At 35.6% G+C, this 25,800-nt stretch overlaps 1 protein-coding gene across 2 annotated transcripts; it reads right to left on the bottom strand.

Moving 5' to 3' along the window:
* Window positions 1-516: 516 nt before the first annotated feature.
* Window positions 517-21,807, bottom strand: LOC127411509 (erythroid differentiation-related factor 1-like). Of its 2 annotated transcripts, none has more exons than XM_051647153.1 (25): window positions 21,375-21,807; window positions 19,257-19,465; window positions 16,707-16,773; window positions 16,449-16,574; window positions 14,072-14,196; window positions 13,827-13,977; window positions 13,638-13,730; window positions 13,099-13,220; window positions 11,302-11,413; window positions 11,056-11,203; window positions 10,693-10,804; window positions 10,470-10,581; window positions 9,715-9,975; window positions 9,432-9,503; window positions 7,901-8,048; window positions 7,618-7,809; window positions 7,097-7,306; window positions 6,543-6,764; window positions 6,114-6,340; window positions 3,930-4,088; window positions 3,688-3,837; window positions 3,452-3,605; window positions 3,137-3,255; window positions 1,333-1,469; window positions 517-1,145 (listed from the first exon to the last, which is right to left on the bottom strand). In XM_051647153.1, exons 1-25 carry the CDS (start codon window positions 21,462-21,464, stop codon window positions 983-985), a joined length of 3,681 nt encoding a protein of 1,226 aa, XP_051503113.1. In that variant the 5' UTR covers window positions 21,465-21,807; the 3' UTR covers window positions 517-982. The 2 variants fall into 2 exon arrangements, with proteins under 2 accessions (XP_051503113.1, XP_051503114.1); XM_051647154.1 differs by having other exon boundaries at window positions 7,106-7,306.
* Window positions 21,808-25,800: the final 3,993 nt, after the last annotated feature.

The raw sequence follows: 25,800 nt of genomic DNA, 5'->3' as shown, positions 1-25,800 counted from the left end.
CATATCTATGTATCCTGAACATGTTAAACATTTCTGAATTAAGTTATTTTAGTGGGTCATAAAGAACAAAAAAGTGTTGTATAACCATCCTGATATGAAAGCACTGATATATATCAGTGGATAACAGGCTGAAATTTTTGGAATAAAAAAATAAATTTTTTGGCATATCCTTTTTTCTTTTTTTTTAAAAAGTAAGAAGCATTGAAGCCGTTTTTTGTAAGTGAAACCTGTTCCAACATATTTCCAATATTTGAAGAAAACATTAGGTCCAAATCCAAATCTATTTTCTCAAGTCGTTGTGTTACTACTGAAATTTTAGACCTCCTTGCATTTAACCAGTGATTAAAAATGGCATTTCTTAAGGATATAGTGGCATTTCAGATATATGAGTTATAAAAAATAAATAAATAAAAATATGGCTATAAATTTAAGATTATAAATGTTCTTTCACAATACTGCAGCATGATCACATCTCTTGCATTGACCTTTACAAAATTATTGCACATTTTTAATGAAAACTTTTATTTTCTTCTTTTGAACAATTCATAAGATTATTTCTGCACCAGAAAAAACACAAGCCTGAGATATGTGCTTCTCAGAAATAAAGTGTGTAAAACATCACAGGATCACATTTTGTGCATATTGTCCCATTAGCAATAAAAATGTGCTTTACAAACAACTGTAAATTTGTGTTTATTGCTATCATATAATTTTCTTTACAGAAAAAGTTTGACAAGATCATTTGAAGACTGTGATTGAGATAGGAAGGCACTGCCGGTGTGAGCTGTGGTTCACATTCATATTCCACGTCCCTTTCTGAAAACAGATGAAAACAGGCCATCTCTGTCTTTTGCCTTGATCATTAGCTTTTTTCCAAGCTGTGGTTTGGTGTGTGAAAGCAAGATGATTGTAACTCCAAACTGTCACATGTCCAGTAGTAATGAGGCCAAGAGAGATTGTTGAACCAGTTTGATTGGTTTTCTCAAGATGACGAGCTTGTTTCATCACTTCCTGTGGGTGGGCTTAGCTGATCCAGCAGCTCAAGGAAGAGGGAAACCCGCTGAATGAGTGGGACAGACTTTTCAGCCCGCAACAGCCGAGAATATACGTTCTTATGGACCTTTACCTGCTCCTCTTCTTTACCGCTGTATAGAAAAAACAAAACCACCATAAACATAGTGAACATCCTATTATATGGATGATTGTAAATCCACTAAATGCTATTTTTTTTCTATGTAACTGGATTTGTAGCATAAACTGGGTTGGTGTGGTGTAATGTCTCAAGTATTTCATTTAGTGTGTGTCCTGGAAATAGATTTTTGTATCTCTCACCTTAGTTTGCGTTTATTTCCAGTGGTGAGTTTAATCAGCTGCAGCAACAGGAAGGAGAAACTGGACTCAAAGACACCGATTAACTTCACAACCTCTTCTATGTTCAGCTCGGAGGAGGAAGAGCAATCCGAACTCTCCTGAGATTCAAAAATTTGTCAATATACATTTAATAACAGTGTAAAATAGGCCATTCACTAAAGAGAGAATAATATCTGTGCGAGTGTTCAGGGTCCAAAATTAACTCCTCATGCCACACCTGTCAATAACAGGTGAATTCAGTAAATTGACTAGGAATAATTCATTTTCGAAATCAGCCATGAAACAGTATTTGCATTATTTTTATATTCGTAATTTATATAAAATGATTACATATAGCAGACAGCATGGCCATAACCAGCTATGAGGTCACCAAGGTCCAGACCATATAGTACAACTTTAGTTAAATATTTAATCAAATAGTTTTAATGAGTAGATATTATTGTGTAGATAGTGCTGCGGTGAGATTCCATCCACATATACGAATTATTGCAATTACCGTTTTTATTTAAAATTACTATCCAGTTTAAAAATGTCTCCAATTAGATATAAAAACGTCCTGAGATTTAATTTAATTAATTTAATTGAATTAAATCTCAGGACGTTTTTATATTAGATATATTGAATGCGGATCTATGGAGGGTTTTCTGAGCCGTCAAGCGCCCTCTGGAGGAAGAAAGTTTTGTGTCTCAAAGGTTACAGTTTCCCAATTTTGGTTTGTTGGCTAAAGGGCTGTTCACAATGAAAAGGTTTATTTCAATCGTTTTTCTAAGTAAACATGAGCTAGAAGGATATCTTTGACTGCTGCGCTGGATCTCGCTGTTTTTTCAGCATCTCATGCAGTAACGGCATATTCATTTGCCGCTGTTTCAACTTTTAAAACGCATCTCAAGACATCTGTTCTATAAGTTGTGTGTGTGTGGCTTTTTTTGCGCAAGAACGCATTCGTTCTGAACAGCGCTCAATATGGAACAGTTCACCCAAAAATGATAATTCTATCATCATCACTTACTCAACCTATGTCATCTCAATCTCGTATGACTTTCTTTCTGTAATACAAACAAGTTATTTGAATGGAAATATGATGTCTGTTTGTCCATACAATGCAAGTGAAGGGTGACCAAATTTTCAAGCTTCAAAAGGACATAAAGGCAGCATAAAACTTTGTCCTAACCAGATGCCATGCAGTAAGATTCCAGTGATAAGCAATCTATCAAGTAATCCATAAGACTCCAATGGTTTAATCAATGAAGCAAAACAATTGATTTTGGGTGATCTTTATCTTGACATCAGCAGTCTCCATGGCGATCATGATTTCAAGTTCGATTACACTTCCTATAGCGCCATCTAGAGCTCTGCGCATGTGTCAAGCACTAGGAAGTGTAATTGAGCTTGATATCATTACCATAAACAGAGACTGCAATGGCAAGATGTACAGTGAAAAAAGTTACATTTTGATCTGTTCTTACCCAAAACTGATTGTATCGCTTTAGAAGACATGGATTAAAACACTGGAGTCTTATGGAATTCCTTTATGCTGCCTTTATGTGCTTTTTGAAGCTTGAAAATTTGGTCATCCTTCACTTGCATTTTATAGACAAACAGACATCATATCTCAATTTCAATATCTTCGTTTGTGTTACCGGAAGAAAGAAAGTCATATGGGTTTGAGACAAAAGGGTGAGTAAATGATGAGAGAATTACCATTTTTGGGTGAACTATCACTTTAACTGGTTAATTTTGGACCCAGGTTTGTGTTTGTAAGTACCACTTTCTCCTGTTGCTCCAACAGCTCTTTATGAATAAGCTTAAATGCATGTCGAGTTTCAGACATGATCTCCAGAGCTCCTGTCAAAGTTTTAAGTTTCACTGCACAGCTGTTCTGTCCTGGAAAACACAAATCAAAACATTCCGCTGAGATTGTGTTTATGTGCATCAACTTGCTCCTGCCATTGTCTAATTTGTTTGTCACTATATAATTCAGTGTTCTGGGGTTTGAACCAACAACCTTTCAGTTACCATCCCAGATCTTTAACTACTAAGTTACACCTCCACACTGTTTCCAGCTGAGCTTGTTCCTTACCTGCCATGGTGAACTCAGCAAAGGCCACTCTCTCCAGAAGCGTGCGGAGCAGCTCACACGGAGCGTCGCTCAGACTTACGAAGAGTCGCACAGCTTTACTGTAATGCTGCTCTGCCAGAACTTTATGCTGCTTACGAACGCTCTCATCACCAACCTGTAAGAGAGGCACATAGAGAACATGTTTTATAATGCCAATTTTGTTCTACAGAAGACTCTACATACCTTTGTGCATGTACCTGGTTGCGGTAGCAGCTGTGGTACATTGAAGCCAGTCTATGGTGGATGGTGGCTGCTCTGTACTGGTAGAGCGGCTGGCGAGCTGATTCGGTCTGCAGGTCACAGTAGCGTAGAGACTTCATCATGGTCTCCGTCACCTCTCTCTCAATCTGAAACATGTCACACACACATCAGATGGGTTTCAATTATCTCAGAGACCAACAGCAGTGTGTTTGCAGAGAGTAACGTGTGTTCATGATACCTGCTCTTGTGCTTTGCGGGACAGTGGAGCGTAGTCCTGAAGCAGTGTGGCCAGAGTGAAGTATGTGGTCGAGAGCTCCCAGTTAACAGAGTCCCAGACAGCTGAGTGACTGTCCCTGCAGCCCAGAGACTTCAGCGCTCTCTGATAGTAATCTAACGCCTATACACGGAGAGTAATGTAAAATATCATTACATTAGAGGAGGACATTTCCATAAACACTCCCCTTCATTGCCTTCAAATATTTCAGAATCAGAATGAGCTTTATTGCCATGTGTTCTCACATACACAAGGACATTTTTTTTGATGATAGAAGAAATAAGTGCACACAGAACATTACAGTGAGACACAGAATATAAAACAAGGTAAGAGTATAAATAGACATACAAATAATAGGACATATAAAATAGAATAACATTTCCATCATAGTTTCAAGTTTACTTGGTTAACTTGACTTGGTCTTTGCTTGCCATGGACTAAAAACAAAATGTTTTACATTTCGGTTCGTTCCGAGCAAAACCTGTATTTTTCGTTCCGGTTCAAAAGTTCTGTAGCCTCCTTTCCAAATGGTAACCGGTTAGAACAAAATAAATGAACAGTTTATAACGTTCATTTTAAAATGACAGTATTCTGCGCTAAGGGGTAGGTGAAATACCAATTGCAGCGTTGCCAAATCTCACAAGAGAAACAAGCATCTGGTCTAGAAAAACAAGCTTAAATAAGCCCCTTGCCTCAAAATAAACAATAAATTTGGATTTATCACAATAGAAATCATAACAAGCATACAGTTAATTAACAGTTAAGTAAAATTTTAATTAAATAAGAGTCAAAACTCTGCAGCATCAAATCTGTATTAATTCATCATATCTAACAATAATTCAGTGAAGACTTGGAAACAACCGAGAAAAATATTTTTTACATTTAATAATGTTTTCCCTGTATCTGGATTAGCTGTGCATGTATATGTAGTAATTATACATAGTAGCTAAAAAGGTCTTCATTCACAGAATACGACATCCACAACAGACTCCAGTGGTTAAATCCATGTGTTCAGACACAATATGATAGGTATGGGTAAGAAACAGATCAATATTTAAGTCTTTTTTTTTGTCATAAATTCTCCTCCCTGCCCAATAGGGGGCGATATGCAAGAAGGATGTGAATCACCAAAAACAGAAGGAAAATGAGAAAGTGAAAGCAAAGTGGAAATTGACTGAGCAGGGAGGAGAATTTATAGTAAAAAAGGACTTAAATATTGATCTGTTTCTCACCCACACCTTTCAAATAGCTTCAGAATATATGGATTTAACTACCAGATTCGTCTGGAGTACTTTTAGTTTGCCTTTATGAGGATTTAGAACCAAATCAGTTTTTTTATTATTATTATTCACAAGATATAAAGTTGGAGACTTTTTTGCATGCCCTAAAAACACTTGAATTATCTAATCAAAATAGCGGAATATGTAGAATCCTCCAGAGGAACACGGAGGAATACATTTTTTTTTTTTCACAAATTCCACAAACTTCCACAAAGCAACTATCGGCACCGATTAATCTGTAAAACCGATATATCGCTTTACCTCTAGATTTTATCACACTAAAATCAGGTTAACATATAATTTTTACGTCTTTTGGCTATACTTTTTAAACACTGTATACTGTAATGGTTGTGGACTGGCTCCATTCACTTCCATTGTAAATTCCTCACTGTCACCATGATTTTTGTTTTTTAAAATAAACGAGGGACGAGTTGAAAATCTTTGCTACAAATGCTGGCGATTGTGCTTACCTTGTATTAACCCTGTAACATTCCTTTGATAAATGTTACTTTGTTGAGCATGATTCATGAGTTCACGTTATTCTAAAGAAAAAAATATTTGTTTTCATAGACTTTAACCAAAATGTAATAACATTTTGTGGTTCTGAAACATCCTTACTTTTCTGCTGATGTAATCAAGGCCACTTAGGCGGGGTAAAAAATAGTGTCCAATAATATTATAGCTGAATTTACATGGACCATTTAATCCAGATGGATAAAATCAAGTCCCGCCAAACAATTTTTCTTGTTGAATATGTTGTTTCACTCGGAAATTCATCACATTGCGGAAGCAAAGGAATTGCAAATGGAATTTCATGCTGACTTCAAGACTATGCCTTTACTCCACAACAATGTAAATGTGTGTAAACCTTGTTGTAGTAAAGGGCCTCTTCAGGTGAGAATTCTCCACGGCTGTGCCCTGATGTCACGACACAGTGAGCCTGTGCGCAGATCCGCATGAGTCGCCCGATGTTACACAGCAGCAGTGCTGTGTTTACAGTGTCTGAAATGGCCTGGAAATCTTCCATTCCCTTCTCGAAACATGAGAAACTCTTCTTCCACAACTCCTGCTCTGCCACGCACACACTCCTGCGCACTGGAGGAAGAGAAAGAGAAATGATCAACCCTCCACCAAAATCAACAAACGTTATGTCAAAAGGTTGCAAGATCGAACCCAGCAAGGGATGATCTATGAGCTATCACCATTGTGCTCTTAAAGAGATAGTTCACCCAAATATGGAAATACTACAATCTTAAGCCACACCACTTGAACTTTTGTGATTTAGAGAGCTCCAAACCTCTTTCTTTCTCCGTCTGCAGGGCCGCTGCTTGGTTCATGTAGAACACACCCATCTCGTTACGGATGTTCCCGAGCCGTTTGAGAACCTGACCCAACTGCTCTTGACCCAAGTCCTTCAGAACTCCTGAGGTCAAAAGGTCATGGGCGGCCTCATAACACTTGCTGCTGACGATCAGCTGGTACTCTGGGTCTGTGGCCAGATCAGTGGCCATGCTAAAAGCTGAGAGACAGAAATCATTGGCCACTTAGTGTGTTAGTATTTTAATTCCTTCAGACACTTGCACTAAATACCACAGTAGACTATATTTTATTTAGAGTCCTTGAGTCCTTATAGCAACACGACTGAGCCAAGTTTATGTTCTACATTATTTTGGTAACATTCACAATGTATCTGATACACTAAGTAATGTCTTGTTGTTAATGTTTATTTTTAATTATACATATACATGAATACATGCTACTTTTGAATGGCATATAATTTTTTAGGATACAAAATAATCACATACTTTACAGAATATTTACTAAAAATTCACAAAATATTGTGTGACCTACTGTCCAGACCTTGGCAGCAGCTCTCGCGATGCATGCAGTGTAAGATCTCCTGGTCGTCTTTAGTCTGGTAGCTGTATTCTTCTAGATATGCGGCTCTGTTTGAGGCATTCTGGGCCAACATCAGCTGAATATCTCCACACAGAGACAGACACTGACAGTGGAACAGAAGCACCTGCGGCTGGAGACCTCCATTGATGGAGCAATACGCATCTACAGAGAGAGAAACACATATAATTTAAGTTTAATCGTATAGCTCTACAATAACTACCTAAATAGTCAAGGTTTTTTGCACCACAAACTTTCATCATTTAGTTTTATATGACCATTTCCCACTCTTTCTGACCCTTAGTATTAAGCGGGCTGTTTTTGCTACTTTTAAAACATGCTAGATTTTGCACAATTTATAAATGAGCTGTTATGATCGGCTAACCTCTTTGCATGTGAAATGAGAACAAAGCCAATTCCAATGGCCCATTTAAGGTGATATGCATAGGAAAGATATTTTCTGACGCTGTTCTTACCGTGGCACTGTAGAGCCAATTTAATGTAGCGTAGTGCCCGTCCATACTTCAGCAGGTTGGTTGCAGCGTCTGCCAGAACATAATATGCTTTTGACGCTTTCAGAAACAGCTGCTGTTTCATACGGTGCTGCCATGTGCCCGGTAACATCCCATAGCGTGTTGGCATCTTTGCCTCTGCGTTACACAGACTGACTGTACAACATAGAATCAAGCAAGACACAGTTAATAAGAATATATTACAGAGGAGAAACCCATTTCTGATAGAGGATGGGTGACCTCTGACCTCTGTCCAGGAGGAGAGCAATCTCTTTTTCCACATCTCTGGCTCCTTTCTGACTTCTCTCTTCATATTTTAGAGGGATAGGTGTGCTGGGGTCAGCTGCAGGCAGGTCACTCTCCTTCTTTATACTGCCATCTACTGCCTTCAGACCCTACTCACACACACACACACACACACACACACACACACGTGAGTTTTTGCCTTAGTGGTTCAGTGGTGGTATCCGTGTGACTACCTGCAAAGTTAACTTTAAAAATGTGTAATGTAGAACCTGAACTTTATGAAAATTGCTTTTATATTTATGAGGGCAATATAATGATTTAATATATTTGATAAAATGTGTTATAATATTATATAAGAATACAATATAATATTTGTTATATTATAATTTAAAACAATATAATTTGTAATATAATGTAATATATGTTATAATACAATATTTTTAATATTATTGTAATATTATTAGAATAGTATAGCATAGTATGTCATAACATATGTTATAATACATGTTATAATATAATATGAAAATTGCTTTTATATTTATGAGGGCAATATAATGATTTAATATATTTTATAAAATATGTTATAATATAAGAATACAATATAATATTTGTTATATTATAATTTAAAACAATATAATTTATAATATAATGTAATATGTTATAATACAATATTTGTAATATTATTGTAATATTAGAATAGTATAGCATAGTATGTCGTAACATGTTATAATACATGTTATAATATGAAAATTGCTTTTATATTTATGATGTTATAATGTTATAACATATTATAACACAATATAATATATGTAATATTATAATATAACAATATAATATATGTTATAAAAAAATGCAGTATATTATAACATATGTTATAACATATTATAATACAATATATGTAATATAAAAAGATCAAAAGTTATAATATATGTTATATGTTATAACATAAAATACAATATAATATATGTAATATAATATAGCAATATAATGTTATAATAAAATGTAGTATAGTATATCATAACATGTTATAATATATGTTTTAATATATAACATATAATGCAATATATGTAATATTATAATATAGCAATATAATGTTTTAATAAAATGTAGTATAGTATATCATAAGTTAAAAGATATGTTTTAATATAATGTCTTAACATATAATACAATATAATATATGTAACATAATATAGCAATATAATGTTATAATAAAATGTAGTATAGTATATCATTACATAAGTTATAAGATATGTTTTAATATAATATGTCTTAACATATAATACAATATAATATATGTAATATAATGTTATAATAAAATGTAGTATAGTATATCATTACATATGTTATAATATATGTTTTAATATAATATGTTATAACATTATAATACAATATAATATAGGATATATTATAACATAATATAATACATGTTATAATATAGCGTAATATATTCTAGTATAGTATAAAATAGTATAGCATAATATAATATAAAAATTAGATATGTCAACGATTATTAACACATATAGTACACTCACTTTCAGAACATAACTGAGAACCAGTCTGCATTTTTCCTCTTTGTCTTGTGACACAGGAAATGCACAGTTGGGCTAGAGGGGAAGAGGAAAAATAGAGTCAGAACACTGTTAACATACTGATGTCGTAGGGAAAATAAAAGGGGAATTTACTTTCTAGCAAATATCTCAAAGACCATTTCAACTTCCGTTACAAATGACAGCTTTTATTCAACAATATCTTTGGACAAACAACAAAAGTAGCAATAATCCTCCAGAACAAATCTTCAGATTCAACATCTCATACTCTGATCTGGTGTGTGCTCTTGTATTTCTCGGGAACGGACAGCTCGCCGACAGACTTGATGACAGCCACAGCTTTGGAGTCATCCTGCAGCTCTGAGGAGGTACTGTAGGAGCAGTTTTCATCTTCATCTTCCTCCTCCTCTTCATCACTGTAGCTGTCTTCAGAGCCTCCGCCCCTCAGGGACTCCCCGTTCCCCTCCTCTACACTCACATCATCCAGCTGGAAGAGTTCTGCCAGCATGTAGTGAGCAGACGCGATGATCTACACCAGCAAACAGAAGATGACATTATCACACAACAGATCTGTCGCAACAAACCCTAGTGAGCCGCCCGTCTAGGCAACATTTTCAGGCATCAAAGGTGCGCATCCGAAGTGAAGGCAATTTCAAAACCATGCTGCCTTATAAGACACCATTTTGGCTAAACTCTGATGCATCACTGCATGCATCCTTCACGGGTGCATTGTGACAAGCTCAGTTAAAAATGTCGGATGCAGTTGAAATAAAAGTAAATTCTACATATAGTTATATATCTTATGTCGTACTGAAAAAGTATCAGTTTAAATATAGTTTCATCTAATGCACAGTTTCACCCAATATTTGAATGTTCCATGTATATTTGTGCACATTAAGCAACATACTGCAAGTCGAGTCTCTTGAGCACTTCACATATTTGTGGCCGTTAACAGAGTTCCTGCCAATAAATGCCTATGGCTTGCTATAGACAAAAGTGAAGAAACAAAGAAATGATTTGTACCTGTGGATGTCGCTCCTCATCTAGCAGTTTAATACAGTTGAGCAGCAGAGTTCTAATTGTGCCATAATTCTTCCTGTTTTGGCTTTTCTTTAGCATCATATTGCTGGCCACTCTGTCATATAAAACAACAGAAAATTTGGTTTGGGCTTTCTCTGATGCTGAAAGAAAAAATTAGGCAACACAAACAGAAAACGAGCAACGTGGTTCTAAAGGTGAACCATACTTGTAAAGCAGCACTGCTACAGGAAGTGTGAAGGGATTTTGGCATTTCTCCTCCGCCGCCTCCTCACACAGGGTTGTGAGGTCATACAATTTCACGATGTCACTTCCACTGGCTGGAAGGGGTAAAAGACATTAACATATGACCACTTACATTCATCAGTCCTAACAGGGGAAATTTACAGATAGCGGTCTTAAAGGTACAGTAGCGAAAAAACGCCTATGTTTGGTTTGGTAATAGATTATAAGTGGATTTCAGCAACAACAACAAAAACAAAGCTACAAAGTGCAGAATATCTATTAGATAAAATAGTGTATATATGAACTAAATCAACCTGAATGCCCCAAAAAGATGCAGATCACCCACCTTTGAAGAGCCAGTAGGTATGGCCTTCTTTGGTACAGTTAGATTTCAGGAATGAGAGGATATTCTGCGCAATATCCTTCACAACCCGTGTTGAGAATGTGGAATTCTCTAAATCTGGGATGTCCTCTGTCTTTATCATCTCATATTTCTGTAAACAACAGGAGAGCGCTTTGGAAATGCAATGCCTGTATGTCAATATGTGTAATACTATCAGATGCATCTTAATGATCTGAGCAACAATCTTACCTGTACAATACCATTGACATGAAAACACATGACCAGCTCTGGTACATTACACATCAAATTATCCAACCAGTAATCAAGTCCTGTGAGAACATTGATTGGTTTGTTGTTGTCCCTGGTAAAACAAAGAGAAATTTAGATTATTTCAACTATCTAGTGTTTAGCAATAGCCACAGAATGTAAATATTAGTCGAGTCACTTAAATTTTTAGTGCTTTTCACAATACACATTTTCAAAGCTTCTTTAAAGAAAATTATGCTGTAATATCTGAAAAACATAATTAAAAATCATGCCTTAAAATTATTTGACTTTAGGCCCCCAGAGAGCAAGCCAAAGGCGACTGTGGCAAGGAACCCAATACACCACAACATGTTAGTTAATGGAGAAATTAAATAAATATTTATTCTATACTGTACACATATATACAGTATATTAAATATAATATATACTTGTATTATACATGTGGGTATAATATTATATATTTGTAAAATACATACATGTATGTTTGTATATGTATATCTATATGTGTCTATATATATATATATATATATATATATATACATAGTATATATACACACACAGTATATATATATATATATATATATATATATATATATATATATATATATATATATATATACAGTGTGTGTGTGTATATATATATATATATATATATATATATATATATATATATATATATATATACACACACACACATATATATATATATATACACACACACATATATATATATATATATATATATATATATATATATATATATATATATATATATATATATATATATATATATATATTGCGCTAGGCGGGATACCGGTTTAAATTTCCCATATGATATGTATTTTTCAAACACCACCATAACGGTGCATAGCTGAAACAATTGCTGTATCTATTCAATGGCCAACATTGTCAAGTATATGACATTGTTCGCCAAAAAAAGAGCACTATATAGAGTGTATTGAGAGGGGACCCCTAAAAATGCATACCCTTCTTACTAATGGTTATAACTTTATAACACAACAATTAATAACCCTTAACAGGGCAAATACCATGGCTCACAACAATTTGTGAAACATATTTGTAAGACTAATAATTGTACATTTACAAAATTGCATCTGGCACCAACAATCATGCCACGATCCAAATCACTGAGATCATATTTTTTCCCCATTCTGATGGTTGATGTGAACATTAACTGAAGCTCCTGACCCGTATCTGCATGATTTTATGCACTGCACTGCTGTCACACGATTGGCCTGATTAGATAATCGCATGGATGATTGTTGGTGCCAGATGGGCTGGTTTGAGTATTTCTGTAACTGCTGATCTCCTGGGATTTTCACACACAACAGTCTCTAGAATTTACACAGAATGGTGCCAAAAGCAAAAAAACATCCAGTGAGTGGCAGCTCTGTGGACGGAAATGCCTTGTTGATGAGAGAGGTCAACAGAGAATGGCCAGATTGGTTCGAATTGACAAAGTCTATGGTAACTCCTTCTGAGATGCGGGTTGGCGCTGTTTTGGCGGCACGAGGGGGACCTACACAATATTAGTCAGGTGGTTTTAATGTTGTGGCTGATTGGTGTGTGTGTGTGTATATATATATATATGTTATGTACATGTATGTATGCACCATATGTATATGTACGTATATACAGAAGGTGTGTATACATACAGTACATACACACATATATACAGTATATATTTTTGAAAAATACTTCCAGAAGCGGATGAATGTATCATAGCAAATATTCTTCATACAAAGGCAAATCTAGGACCTGAGTCGTAGACTGACTGCTGGGTATCGACCACCTCCAAATATTGGCATATTTGATCCAACAAGCATATGGATGTCCTCAAATGTCCATAAAATATTCCGGACAAAGTCATTCCTCAAACCCTGGGACAGTGAAAGAGATACAGAACACTGTCAGTTTAAAATACAAATGCATTTTTTTCTAATCTAAAGTGACATATAAACTTTATAAGATCTTGGTATTAATGAACCTCTGACAGTATTTGGCAACCTCACGATTTGATTTGTTTTGGATTCAGATACATCAGTGCATTCACATTTTTCAACAACAAAGTAGAGGCACACTTTTTCTTCTTCATGCTATATGATTTTAAAAATCAAATTCACAAAACTGTCATTTAGTATGGCATAATTTGCACAATGTATGACACTTTTCTGTATCTGTAATATTCAGCCCTAAATGTGCTTTATCAATCATTTTGATTATGAATGTTTGTGCATTGATGCATAATCTTGGAATGCATCTGCAAATCTATTTTTCCCCAAGAGTATTGCTATTACCTGACTGTTCTCCCCTTCATTAAACAGTGTGGGCTGGTTCTGCTCTTTGGGAACTGAAGACACATGACCCAGAGCATATGTATCCACCTGCTCCTACAAGACAGGAATGGACAGCATGATTTAGCCTGGGAAACACTGAAAACACATGGCGTGAAAAAAAGCCCTAAAAAAATAAAAGGATGAGCGTACCTCCTTGGGCACTGCCGGCTCCTCTGAATCAGATGGGGAACTGTTGAAGGTAGCAGGCCAAGATGGTCCATCACCCACCGTCCCACAAGTCTCCTCTGCCGTCTGGTCTGAATCTGATGGGACAGGCACTGCAGTCCCATCACTGTTAATACTGAAACACAGGACAAAACTGTGGAATTAATATGCATTGGTCATGAAAACATGGTGCAATCAGTGGATGCTAACTGTGTAAAGTCAGTGTTTACCTGTAATAGAGGAATTTAGAGAGAATGGCCTTCTCATTCCAATGTTCTTTACTTTTCTTCTTCCTCTGCCACTTCTGGTCAATAAGACGCTGGTAGAACTCCTTCAGCCACATCCAGTCACCAGTCTATAAGGGGGATACAATATGTTGTTTTTAAAAGTATCACAACTGGAAAACTTGATTTTCCTTGCTCATTTGTCATTGAAGATTTTAATGTAGGGATGTTAATGACTATTCATCGTTAATAATTTGGTTAAGATTTTATATAGTTCAATTAATCAATTTCAATGCAAATGCATTCAGTAATCATTCCAGCAGACTGTCTATACAGTCATCCGCCACTAGAGGGCTACTCGTCACGTCCTGTCGAAAACAGAAAAAAGAAATCACAGATGCGCATTCTTCAAGAAGGGGGTCAATGTTTCTCTATAGATGAACATTACATTTAGCGCATAAACTGTGATAGTGTTGAAGTACATCATGAAAACAAGCATTGTTGACCCACAGATCTCCCTGTCTCATCCACACCGACAATCACATCAGTTCTCTTTAGGTATATGCACCTAAAGTCTCACCATCATCAAGTGTAGAGGTATGTTATTAACAGGATTCACACAGAGTATTATTATTTGACCTAAAAGGATAGTTCACCCAAAAATAAAAATTCTCTCATTATTTACTCACCCTCATGCCATCCCAGATGTGTATGACTTTCTTTCTTCAACAGAACACAAACAAATATTTTTAGAAGAATATCTCAACTCTGTAGGTCATTTCAGTGCAACTGAATGGTGACCACAGCTTTGAAGCTACAAAAAGCACATAAAGCAGACAGCATAAACGTAAATCATTAGACTCAAGTGGTTAAATCTATATCTTCAGAAGCTATATGATATAAAAGCTATAAATTCTCCTCCCTGCCCAATAGGTGGCGATATGCATGAAGAATGCGAATCATCAAAAACAAAAGAATGTGAAAGTGAAAGTGGAGATTGATAGTAAAAATGACTTAAATACTGATCTGCTTCTCACCCACACCTATCATATTACTTCTGAAGACATGGATTTAACCACAGGAGTCATATGGATTACTTTTATGTTGCCTTTATCTGATTTTGGAGCTTCAAAATTTTGGTACACATTCACTTGCATTGTGACAACCAACAGAACTGAAATATTGTTCTAAAAATCTTTTTTGGGTGATTCCTTTAATTTCCAATAAAAAAGTAGAGTCTAAAATATCCCACGATCTACAACATGAAGTTTATTCAACTCAAATCTGTATCTTCTATACCAGTTATAATTAAGAGTAATACATTAACAGTTAATTAATTAAAACACAGCCTGAATGTATAAAAAATACACTGAACTGAAAATATAATTCGAGGAAAATCCCAATACTCGCATTTTTTGGGTGTATTTATTTAAATGATATTTAAACTATGGGCTACATGCACATACTTTGGTGTCGGTTTCATGTTTTCATGCTTCCTTTGGTAAGGAATTTTTTCTCAGATGAAATGTTGACGTTTTCAAGTTTGCTTTAGAATGGTTAGTCAGTAAAAAAAAAAAAAAAAAAAAAAAAAAAATCGAACTTTGCATAAATAAGGTTTGATTGGACAAAAATATGCATCTTGTATTTTTTTAGTTTCAAGCTGTTTACCACTTACAGTTATTGTTAATAATTAATCGATCTTAATTTATTAACTTTTACAAATGTTAAGAAAATTTGCAACCCTAGTTTGATGCAATATGTAGACATAACTCCAAAATGTCAAAAAAATTAAATAAAAAATAAATAAAATAGGATCTATTGAAACAAAGATGCAAAAACGGCTCCTCAAACCCTCAGAAATCTTCGTGGTAATGGTGTCTCAACCATGAGTACATTAACAGTCACATGATGGACAGTGTGAAATACATAGGTACGCAGAGGTTAGCCAATCATAACATGTAACTTACATGTCTTTTACATTTAGTCCTGATGGTACAGTATCAAAAACAGCCTGTTTATTTAGTTAAGTTTCAGACAGAGGAAGGAAAATGGTCATGAAAAACTAAATTATGACTGTTTTTTGATGCATTATACAATTATAAGTGGACTTTGGTGCATTTTAAGGGATAATGAGTATGAATGCACAAACACTCTTGTTGTACATTTAAACTCTTATTAGTAAATGGGTATTGATTGCATCAATGTTATAGTACTAAATAATTGAGAATGTTTTTACTTTTAACATTTCAAGCTGATTTAGGTTGATGGGAATTACCACTTGAAGCCTAAATAAAAATATAAATAAAAAAACCCAACATCATGCAGATGCACCTGGACACACTATAACAGAAGAGAGAAAGAGATGGTGGATATTTGCAGTCACCTGTGATGACCGCATGAAGAGTTCCTGTATGTCCAGCTCATCAAATAGTAGAGTGCTGCCCACTCGATGAACAGCCATACTGACATGAGACTTACTGTACGGGATCTTCAACAACTTCTTGATGTTCTGTTAGAGTTGAACAAAAGCATTTAAGTGACTTTAAAAGCTTGTGCCTGAGTTTATTCACTTCATCTTTTAATGAGCATCTTTATGCACAAATGTAAAACAGTCCTGCTCAAAGCAGAGAATCAGACCCACCTCTGAATCAGACACAACGTCAACATCATCACCAATACAATCGAGGAAGTCATAGGCCATCCCAAAACTAATGATAAATAGAAAACAAAATAGGGCATGGAAAAATCCACTTCAATGCACACACTAAATACAATGTAACAAATGTTTTACATTGTATAAATTGGTAAATATGTACTGTAGGCTCCACTGTCCTCGTGAGACCCCATGTCCACATGTGTGGACATTATGTTTTGGCTTTGCTAAAAGCTATGCTTTATTTATTTTTTAAAACCAACTGCTCTCAGTTCAGGAGACTCTAGGCTGTCAATAAAGGGTTAATCTTTCAGCGCACCGAGTCATGTGACAAAACAAAATGGTGCCAATCTCACCCGAGTTTGTCTTTCGGAGAAACGGCAACAAAACTACATCTGGTAAGAAACCAGCTTAAGTTTTCACATTAAAACCTGTTTGTGTCAAAAGAGTACAGTCTCTAGTTTTATTCGATTTAAAAATTGCATCGATTTATCGTGAAACGGCCATTATCATACACATTATCTACATACGTGGACAATAGGACTAATTTACCATAAAAAAATCCTACATTCTCTGTGCATTATCACATTGAGAAACAATTAGGGATGGGCACGAGTACTCAAGTACTCAGATGTGGCAGCAATGATCAATCATGAAAACGATGATTGATGGTGATCACGCATGATGTGAATTTTCACTTAATTCGAAATCCAGTGACAATTACCTGACAACTAAACATACAAACAAAGAGGGAGCTTATTTTTAATTTTGAGATTACATTGTGGTTTTGAGGAGTACATTGATTGTCAGAAATGTCTCATAGCAACCAAACTGATACGACGCTGCAATGCTATCATTACGATAATCAAAAGAGAGTGTAATTAACCGTGTTTTGAATAAAACACGTTTTATTATCATTTCATGTAAGAATTTTGACTTATTAATGGATATTATTTAATAAAAGTAAATGTTTGTCACTGACTGTAAAACTCCCTGCCCTGCGAAGTAACACGTACCTGCATCTCGACGAAATGGGAGTTGAAGATTTCTGCACGAGTTTCCAAGTTAGATGTCCAATATAAATTGTCATTTCATTGCACTTTCCTCAGTTGAAAGGTGGAAATTCAGACTCTCCGAGTTGAGTGGAATGCTTCATGAATCACAGCAACAACAATACAGAGCATCGCGGCTTTCCTCACAAGAGCGAACACTTGGGGACACACACACCAGGCGCATTTGGCAGTGGACTCAACGCGCTGAAGCAACGCATATACAGCAGGCGAGTGTTTCAAACAGCTAGACAGAGCGCAGCTAAATGGAACACAATGCAGCGTCTTCAAACTGAACTTCAATTTAACATGCATATTAAAAACGCAATGGTTATGGCATCTCCTGTTATTTGAAAATAGACAGTTCAGACAGTCACTAAAAACTGGTGCATGCTTACTAAGATTACTACGGTAACCTGAAGGAAGAGCAGACAGACGTGCGTTGGGCACATTCTTTCAGAGTTGGATAGCGAATCTTCACATAATGATAAAATATGATGCACTGTATTTTGAATCTTTTGTATATTTTGTAACATATTACTTTATAACAGCCTATAATAATGAATAGACGATACACTGGAACAACAAGGCACAATGCGGCAGCCACAGATGTTTGTCAGACATGTTATTATATATACAGTTATGAATATGCAATCGCCCCTCGAGTACTCGAGTAATTAGTCCGAGTACTCGAGTAGACAAAATGCCCATCCCTAGAATCAATGGACATATCCAAAAGCTGGAAAATGTTGCTTTCAGAGGTTTTAAATGGAGTTAGGGTGAAAATAAGGTGCATTTCAAACTAGTGAAGACAGACAGCGCACTGGAGGTTAAGTCATTCACTAATTAGGGAGCATGGGAGCATCCTATAGCTTTCTATGCAGCTAAGTGCATTCACTCCTAACATCCGGCCAAAAGTTCAGTTTCAGGCTGCAGATGATGTTTGGACCACTCAGCATGTTTGGCAGCCATGTGACAATGATAATCAGTACATAAATTCAGAATTTTATAATGCAAAATTTTATTTTAACATGTTTGGCAGTGATTTGATGATGCTGGCCATTACTTTTAATCAGAATTATTTATTCAACTTTACAGAAAATCAGCTGTAATGTCGGTAACATCTCAAAAACATGAACAGCCAACACTCCTGGACACATAATAAACTATTTGATGAAAAAAGTCTGACTTTCTATAGTTTGAAATTACTTAATATTTCACAACTTAGTCCAGCTGTCTACATTTGTGGATATAAATTTTTAGGAACACTATTTGCACCAGAATCTTTTTTTTTGCCTGTTTATTAGGTGCTATTAGTTACAAACCAGGAAAAGGAAATGGAAAATGCATACAGCAGTCACGCGGGGGTCTCAGGAGGTTATAGATACCATACAGTATGTTAGCTATAAAATCAAAAAGTACAAAAAAAAGAGTATAGGATAAGTAAGGTTTATTAGGCAGATGTACAAAGTCTTCTAGGCGGTCATACCTGGAAAAAGGTTTGCTCTTCCGACTGGACCCAAGTACAGTGGTTCCTGCAGGCCCCAGCTGAGTATTCTCTCTAAGCCAGTTTGCTGGAGGCAATTTAAGGTCGGTCTTCTCTTGTAGTAGTGCATAGGTGGTGGGGGGCGGAGCCGCCGAGTATTTCACTACCGCACGACTCTTCACTTCATTGTTGCCCAGACAAATAACTGCCTCCTACAGCACAAATCACAAGTATTGAACAGTTAGCACACTGTAAAAAAGGAATTGTTGAGCAAAGTTAAAATAATCAAGGCAAATGATGCAGTACGATTTTTTAGTTCTCTCAACAACTGTCTTAATAATTGTCCTCAGTAACATTGCTTTGTTTAGTCAATTTGTTTGTTTAATCAATGCAAAAAGTCTTGTTGAGAGAACTACAAATTTCTTGTTCAGACAACTATCAATTTGCAAGAACTTTCATTTTGTCACCATTTCAATCTTACATATGGTTTTAAATTACTTTTAAATGACGTTAACTGCAGTCTTTGCCTTTGCAAGTCATCTTTGCATGGCAAGACAGTACATACAATTGTTTGATATAGACACACAAAAGACCTCAACCCTTAACACACAAACTTCAATAATGGTGACAATCAACAAACCTCATTAAGTTAAAAGAGGAGCTCTTAACACCACCACACAACAGTTAACTGTAAAGTCAACAAAAAAATCATCCTATTACACTAACTGCGTAATTTATTCATGTTGCAATGAATGCTGGGAACTTGCAAATCAGCAACATTGTTCAATATGAAATTGTTTGTTCTGACAACTCTGTTAGGCTAGTTGGGACAACATTTGGGGGAATACTGTTGGTCTGACATGTGTTTTTATGTAGATGCAAAGTAATTCACATTTTGTAGTATATGTGACCAAAAAAAAACATATGCTGGATAAAATGTAGTTTCACTATTCACAATGCACTCTCAACGCTGCAAACACACCATATTAAGTCACTACAATAGATATATAGTTAACAAATTATCTGTTGCTGTTGTGATATATTTTATCTACTGAACTACGTTCTTATGCCAACAATCAAGACAAATTCTATACGTTGAGTAAAATTGTTATGTTGTAAGGTCCTATTCTCTGTGTTTTTGTAAAAGCTATTGTAAAATCAGTATAAAAATAAAATCTAATTGACCTACTGTGCCAACGCAAAGGCAAGTAAAGTGATTTTGAACCGACATGTGTGGAGCATAAAGTTTTTTACTCTGTGGACTGCTCTCTCTGTTGCACACCGTCACCATGTTTACATTTGCGACTCCCGCTACACGCGTTTATACGTGTGTGATTCCGCAAACATTCACACGGGAGAACACCGTGACGGATGCCCCCCCGTGCCAAGAGACTGCAATGGCATGATGTACAATGAAAATTAGTCAAATTTTATATTTCACCCAAATATTTTTTTTAGATCGCTTCAAAAGATATGTTTAAAACCACTGCAGTCTTATGGATTACTTTTATGCTACCTTTATATGCTTTTTGGAGCTTCAAAGTTTTGGTCACTTGTATTGTATGGACCTACAGAGCTGAAATACTCTTCTAAAAATCTTTGTGTTCATTAGAAGGAAAGTCATACACATCTGGGATGGCATAAGTGTGAGTACATTTGGGTGAACTATTCCTTTAAATCTTTACTTAACCAACTTGTTAACAAAAAGTTCAAAAAGTAATGACAATGAGTAATATAATGAGTAATAGAGCTCTGTAATTGTAATTCTTACTAGTAAAAATGCATTTATGACGAGTAACGCTGGAAACATTAAAAGCATTCCAGAGAGTTCGAATCTCCAACCTCGTTTATTTATTTATTTTATCTTGCGTACTTCTGCCGTTTGATCTAATAATAGCACTTATTTTAATCTGTACAATAATGCCAGCATCATGTAGTAAGTTTACATTTATTGGAGAGCAAAACATTGAGTCAGAATCTGCGGCCGGTCGTTCACATAAGAAGGTCACCAGTTAATATGGAAACCAGTTGAACCGTAACACCGGCACTTTCGTGACATTTTATAGCGTTACATTATTACGTTACAGCTATACAGTATCATTGGTTTTTAAAGAATCAAACCTGTTTGTTGTCGTCAGTGCTGGTGAGTTCCTCATGTCTGTGCTCTGAATCTGTATTCTTATCCTGAGAACTCATTTTCACCACTGTCATCCATTCAGAAACTCCACAAAGCGATGAATTAAACGCAAGTGACGTTCACAATACAAAATCACACTGATTCTATCACTTATAGAGTGTCATTAATCATAAACCCGCTTTACTAACTACACACATTGCATACATGATATGTTACATAGGAACATTTAGCAGTTTTTCAATATTTTGCTCACTGTTTTCCCTCAGATATCGATGTATACAAGTCTGTCAGTTCAATCAACTGCCTTCAAATGTCTTTTAGATGAATAACGAGTAAAAATAATGCATGTTTTCTAGGTTTATTCTCTGCGTATCACATGGTAGCTTCTCACTAATCGCACTAAACTTACAGCGCCTCTCACCCGGAAGTGGACGTGACGTCAGCGACACCTCTTTCTAGAAAAGAGTGGAAAAATGTAGAAATGTTGCTGTTTTTTTATAACTATATTATTATATATATTTATAAATATATGAATATTAATAATTTATATATTTATACTTCATGTGTGTGTGTTTATTAAATAATTATAATTACACGTTTATAGATATTTGTTTTAATATTATGCAAATAGATAATACAGTATTAATATTTATTATATTTTAAATACGAAATATTTACACATTATTAATTATTATTTTGATTGCAACATTATAATATTATTGTGAACCTCATTATTTCCACATATTGCATAGAGTAGATATCTTTTCTATATATTTTTCTAGCTTTGTTTATTTAATTTTTTGGAGCTTTTTTTATTATTATTATTATTATTATTATTATTATTATTATTATTTATAATTAGGTATGTTGGCATTTTAGCAGGCTAATAACAGTTTTTAAAAAATTGCTTTGGGTTCTGTTGTCATGGTTACAAAATCTCTGCCTGCAGGCAATCAGTGGCGTTTTATTTCTGACATGTGGGCTTATAACTTTTAATTATTTGTTTATTTTAAAGGAATAGACACTTGATTTCATGCCAGGACAATGTATAAACGAGGCAAGAGATGCTTCAAAAAGAATATGAGTGGGAACTGGGAAAGTTAAAATAAAAAAATGTTTAAAATAAAAACATTAATGAGTTTTTAAGTTTCACATTGGTCACTCTCTCTAATTTTGCTTTTCATGTCTGTTTGTTTGTTTGTGTGTGTGTTTAAATAGCTAAATAGACTAATTTAAATAGTGTAATTGCTCTTGTTTTCCAGTTTATGCACACTGGTATGCCACAGACTGAACAAACGCATCAGTTGTGCACCAGCACAGGATCCATGCTGGCACATGGAGTTCCTCAATACCTGACAGGAGTGGAGAAATATCCAAAAATATTCATCAATCCTGAAAAGGCTAGCTATAATCATTCAAATAAAAATAATATTGCATGTTGAAATTAATTACATTCAGAACAAAAGAGGTCTCATATGTTGCATGTCCAGATTATGACTATAACAATAAAGTTGCTTACAGATGGCAAATTCTGGATGAAATGATTTTCTCTTTTGTTGTAAAGCATTTTAATATTTACACTAGTCATGCTGATTAGTCCTTGTATGAAAAAAATACTTAATTCATGATAGTGAATAATTCGCTTGCAATTTTAGAAAAAAATGGGCAGAGAATATACATTCTCAGTGCATGATAACCGGACAGCACTACAGGACACCATTCATGCATATGGTGATAGTTCACCCAAAAATGAAAATTCTCTCATCATTTACTTACGCTCATGATATCCCTGATGTGTATGACTTTCTTTCTTCTGCAGAACACAAACAAAGATTTTAGAAGAGTATATCTGCTCTGTAGGCCAGCCGATGCAAGTGAATGGTGGCCAGAAATTTGAAGCTCCAAAAAGCATGTAAAGTCTGCATAAAAGTAATCCACACAACTCAAGTGGTTAAATCTATATCTTCAGAAGCGATTTGATAGGTGTGGGTGAGAAACAGATCAATATATAAGTCCTTTTTTTTATTATAAATTCAACTTCCCTCCCAGTAGGTGGCGATATGCACAAAGAATGTGAGTCATCAAAAACAAAAGAAGAAGAATGTGAAAGTGGAGATTTATAGTAAAAAAAAGTCTGAAGTATTTACTTAAGGACTTAAATATTGATCTGTTTCTCACCCAAACCTATAATACCACTTCTGAAGACATGGATTTAACCACTGGAGACGTATGAATTACTTTTGTGCTGCCTTTGTGTGCTTTTTGGATCTTCAAAGTTCTGGTCACCATTCACTTGGATTGTATGGACTTACAGAGCTGAGATATTCTTCTAAAAATCTTCATTTGTTTTCTGCACAAGAAAGAAAGTCATGCACATCTGGGATGGCATGAGGGTGAGTAAATTATGAGAGAATTTTATTTTTTTGGTGAACCATCCCTTTAAATAAATCTTTTATGTCTCATCTACAGTATCTTATTTCACTGTTTGTGTCTTCATGTATGCATAGGGTGTAGGCCGTAAGAAGTGTCTTGACGAATGTCGCCAGCATAATTCTCATTACTGCCTGTGTCATCACAACACCCTGGTTGAGTCGGACTGACTTCCTGCCCAAACAGGAAACAGAGTGCACAGATGTCCTCAAAAGGCATTTCCCCAAAACCATTCAGCAAGATCTCAAATAAATGCAGCAGCTCAGGCTGGGCAGGGTTTCATGTGGTATGAAGGGCCGATTCTAACCAGCACACTCCACAAAGTGTACTTGCAGCTGTAAAACACTCCTTAACTCCATAAATAGGACAACCAAGTAACATTAGAGATTATTAAACTTGCTCTCCAAGCTAGCTAATCATCTTTACTGTTTTTGTTTTAAATCAGACTGCGTTCTGCAATCAATTTACATGAAACTAGTCAAGTGTTTATAAACTGTTTGTCACCAGCAGAGGGCAGTCTGCATGTGTATGGCTGGCCATGCCACTCAACTGGCGGCACTCAACATCTCTGTCATGCCACATATTTGAAAGGCTTTCTGCCAGAGGTATGCAAATCCTTAGGGGTCTGCAATGTACATTTTATTTTCTATTGTAGTTTTCTTTCAGAAATGTTAATGTTAATATTATACATATATATATATATAGTATGTACACTGCCTGGCCAAAAAGAAATCTCGCCATTTGTATTTAAATAAGCATTTACTTAAAAGCCTATGATTGGATCATTATTGCAGTGATTAATATGTTTCAGCTGGCTACAATTATTTTAACCCTAACTGATGCAGTGTGTAGCTTCTCGTTTCTTAAACAACCGTGTCTGAAGATGTATCCTGTGGTCGTGGAAAAGATGTTACTGTGTTTCAGAAGGGGCCAATTATAGACCTGCATCAAGCAAAGGTTGTTGAAATCTCTGGAATTTGGTTAAGAACTGTCCAATGCGTTATTAAAACCTCAAAGGATAGTGGTGAACTGTCAGCTTCACGGAAGAAATGTGGTGGAAAAAAATCTTGAATGATTGTGATCAGAGATCACCAAAACTCTTGAAGTCGCATCGTAAAAAATCGACAGTAGAACTCACGGCTAGGTTTAATAGTGAATGTAAGAGCATTTCCACATGCACAATGCGACGAGATCTTACAGGATTGGGACTAAACAGCTGATTAGCCTCACAAACAAGAAAGCCACATGTTAGTGAGGCTAATTGGAAAAAAACAACTTCAATTTGCTATGGAGCATAAAGATTGGACTATGGAGCAATGGAAAAAGGTCATGTGGTCTGATGAGTCCAGATTTACCCTATTCCAAAGCGATGGGCGCATCAGGGTAAGAAGGGAAACACATGAAGCGATGCACCTGTCGTGCATAGTGCCCACTGTTCAAGCCTCTGGAGACAGTGTTATGATCTGGGGTTGCTTCAGTTGGTCAGGTCTAGGTTCAGCAATGTTATGCAGCAATAAAATGAAGTCAGCTGACTACCTGAATGTACTGAATGACCAGGTTATCCCACTTATGGACTTTTTCTTCCCTGACGGTACGGGCATATTCCAGGATGATGCCAAGATTCTTCAAGCTCAATTTGTGAAAGAATGGTTCAGGGAGCATGAGGAATCATTTTCACACATGAATTGGCCACCACAGATTCCTGACCTTAACCCCATTGGAAGTCTTTGGGATGTGGTTCGACTCTCCCGTCATCAATACAAGATCTCGGCCAAAAATGAAGGCAACTCTGGACAGAAATTAATGTTTTGATGTTGCATAAGGTTATCGAAACAATGTGTGCCCTAATCAAAGCTAAAGGCGGTCCAACTAAATATTAGAGTATGCAACTTTTTTTTTGGCCAGGCAGTGTATATACACATTTACAGTATATATATGTATGTGTGTGTATTTCTAAATATAAAATAATTTGTTCTATAG

The sequence above is a fragment of the Myxocyprinus asiaticus genome, chromosome 20, assembly GCF_019703515.2.
Source record: "Myxocyprinus asiaticus isolate MX2 ecotype Aquarium Trade chromosome 20, UBuf_Myxa_2, whole genome shotgun sequence".
NCBI lineage: Eukaryota > Metazoa > Chordata > Actinopteri > Cypriniformes > Catostomidae > Myxocyprinus > Myxocyprinus asiaticus.
The sequence above is the reverse complement of the archived record's forward strand: the minus strand, read 5'-3'. Positions and strand labels throughout refer to the sequence as shown.

Bases quoted from the DNA above. Each gene is read 5' to 3' on its own strand.
- LOC127411509 (XM_051647153.1), bottom strand. From the start codon at position 21,464: ATGACAGTGGTGAAAATGAGTTCTCAGGATAAGAATACAGATTCAGAG. The intron at 11,414-13,098 runs GTCCTAGATTTG...TTGTTTTACCAG, and splicing joins GCAGTCAGTCTACGACTCAG to GGACAACAACAAACCAATCA. The intron at 3,838-3,929 runs GTATCATGAACA...GACATGTTTCAG, and splicing joins CCCGCAAAGCACAAGAGCAG to ATTGAGAGAGAGGTGACGGA.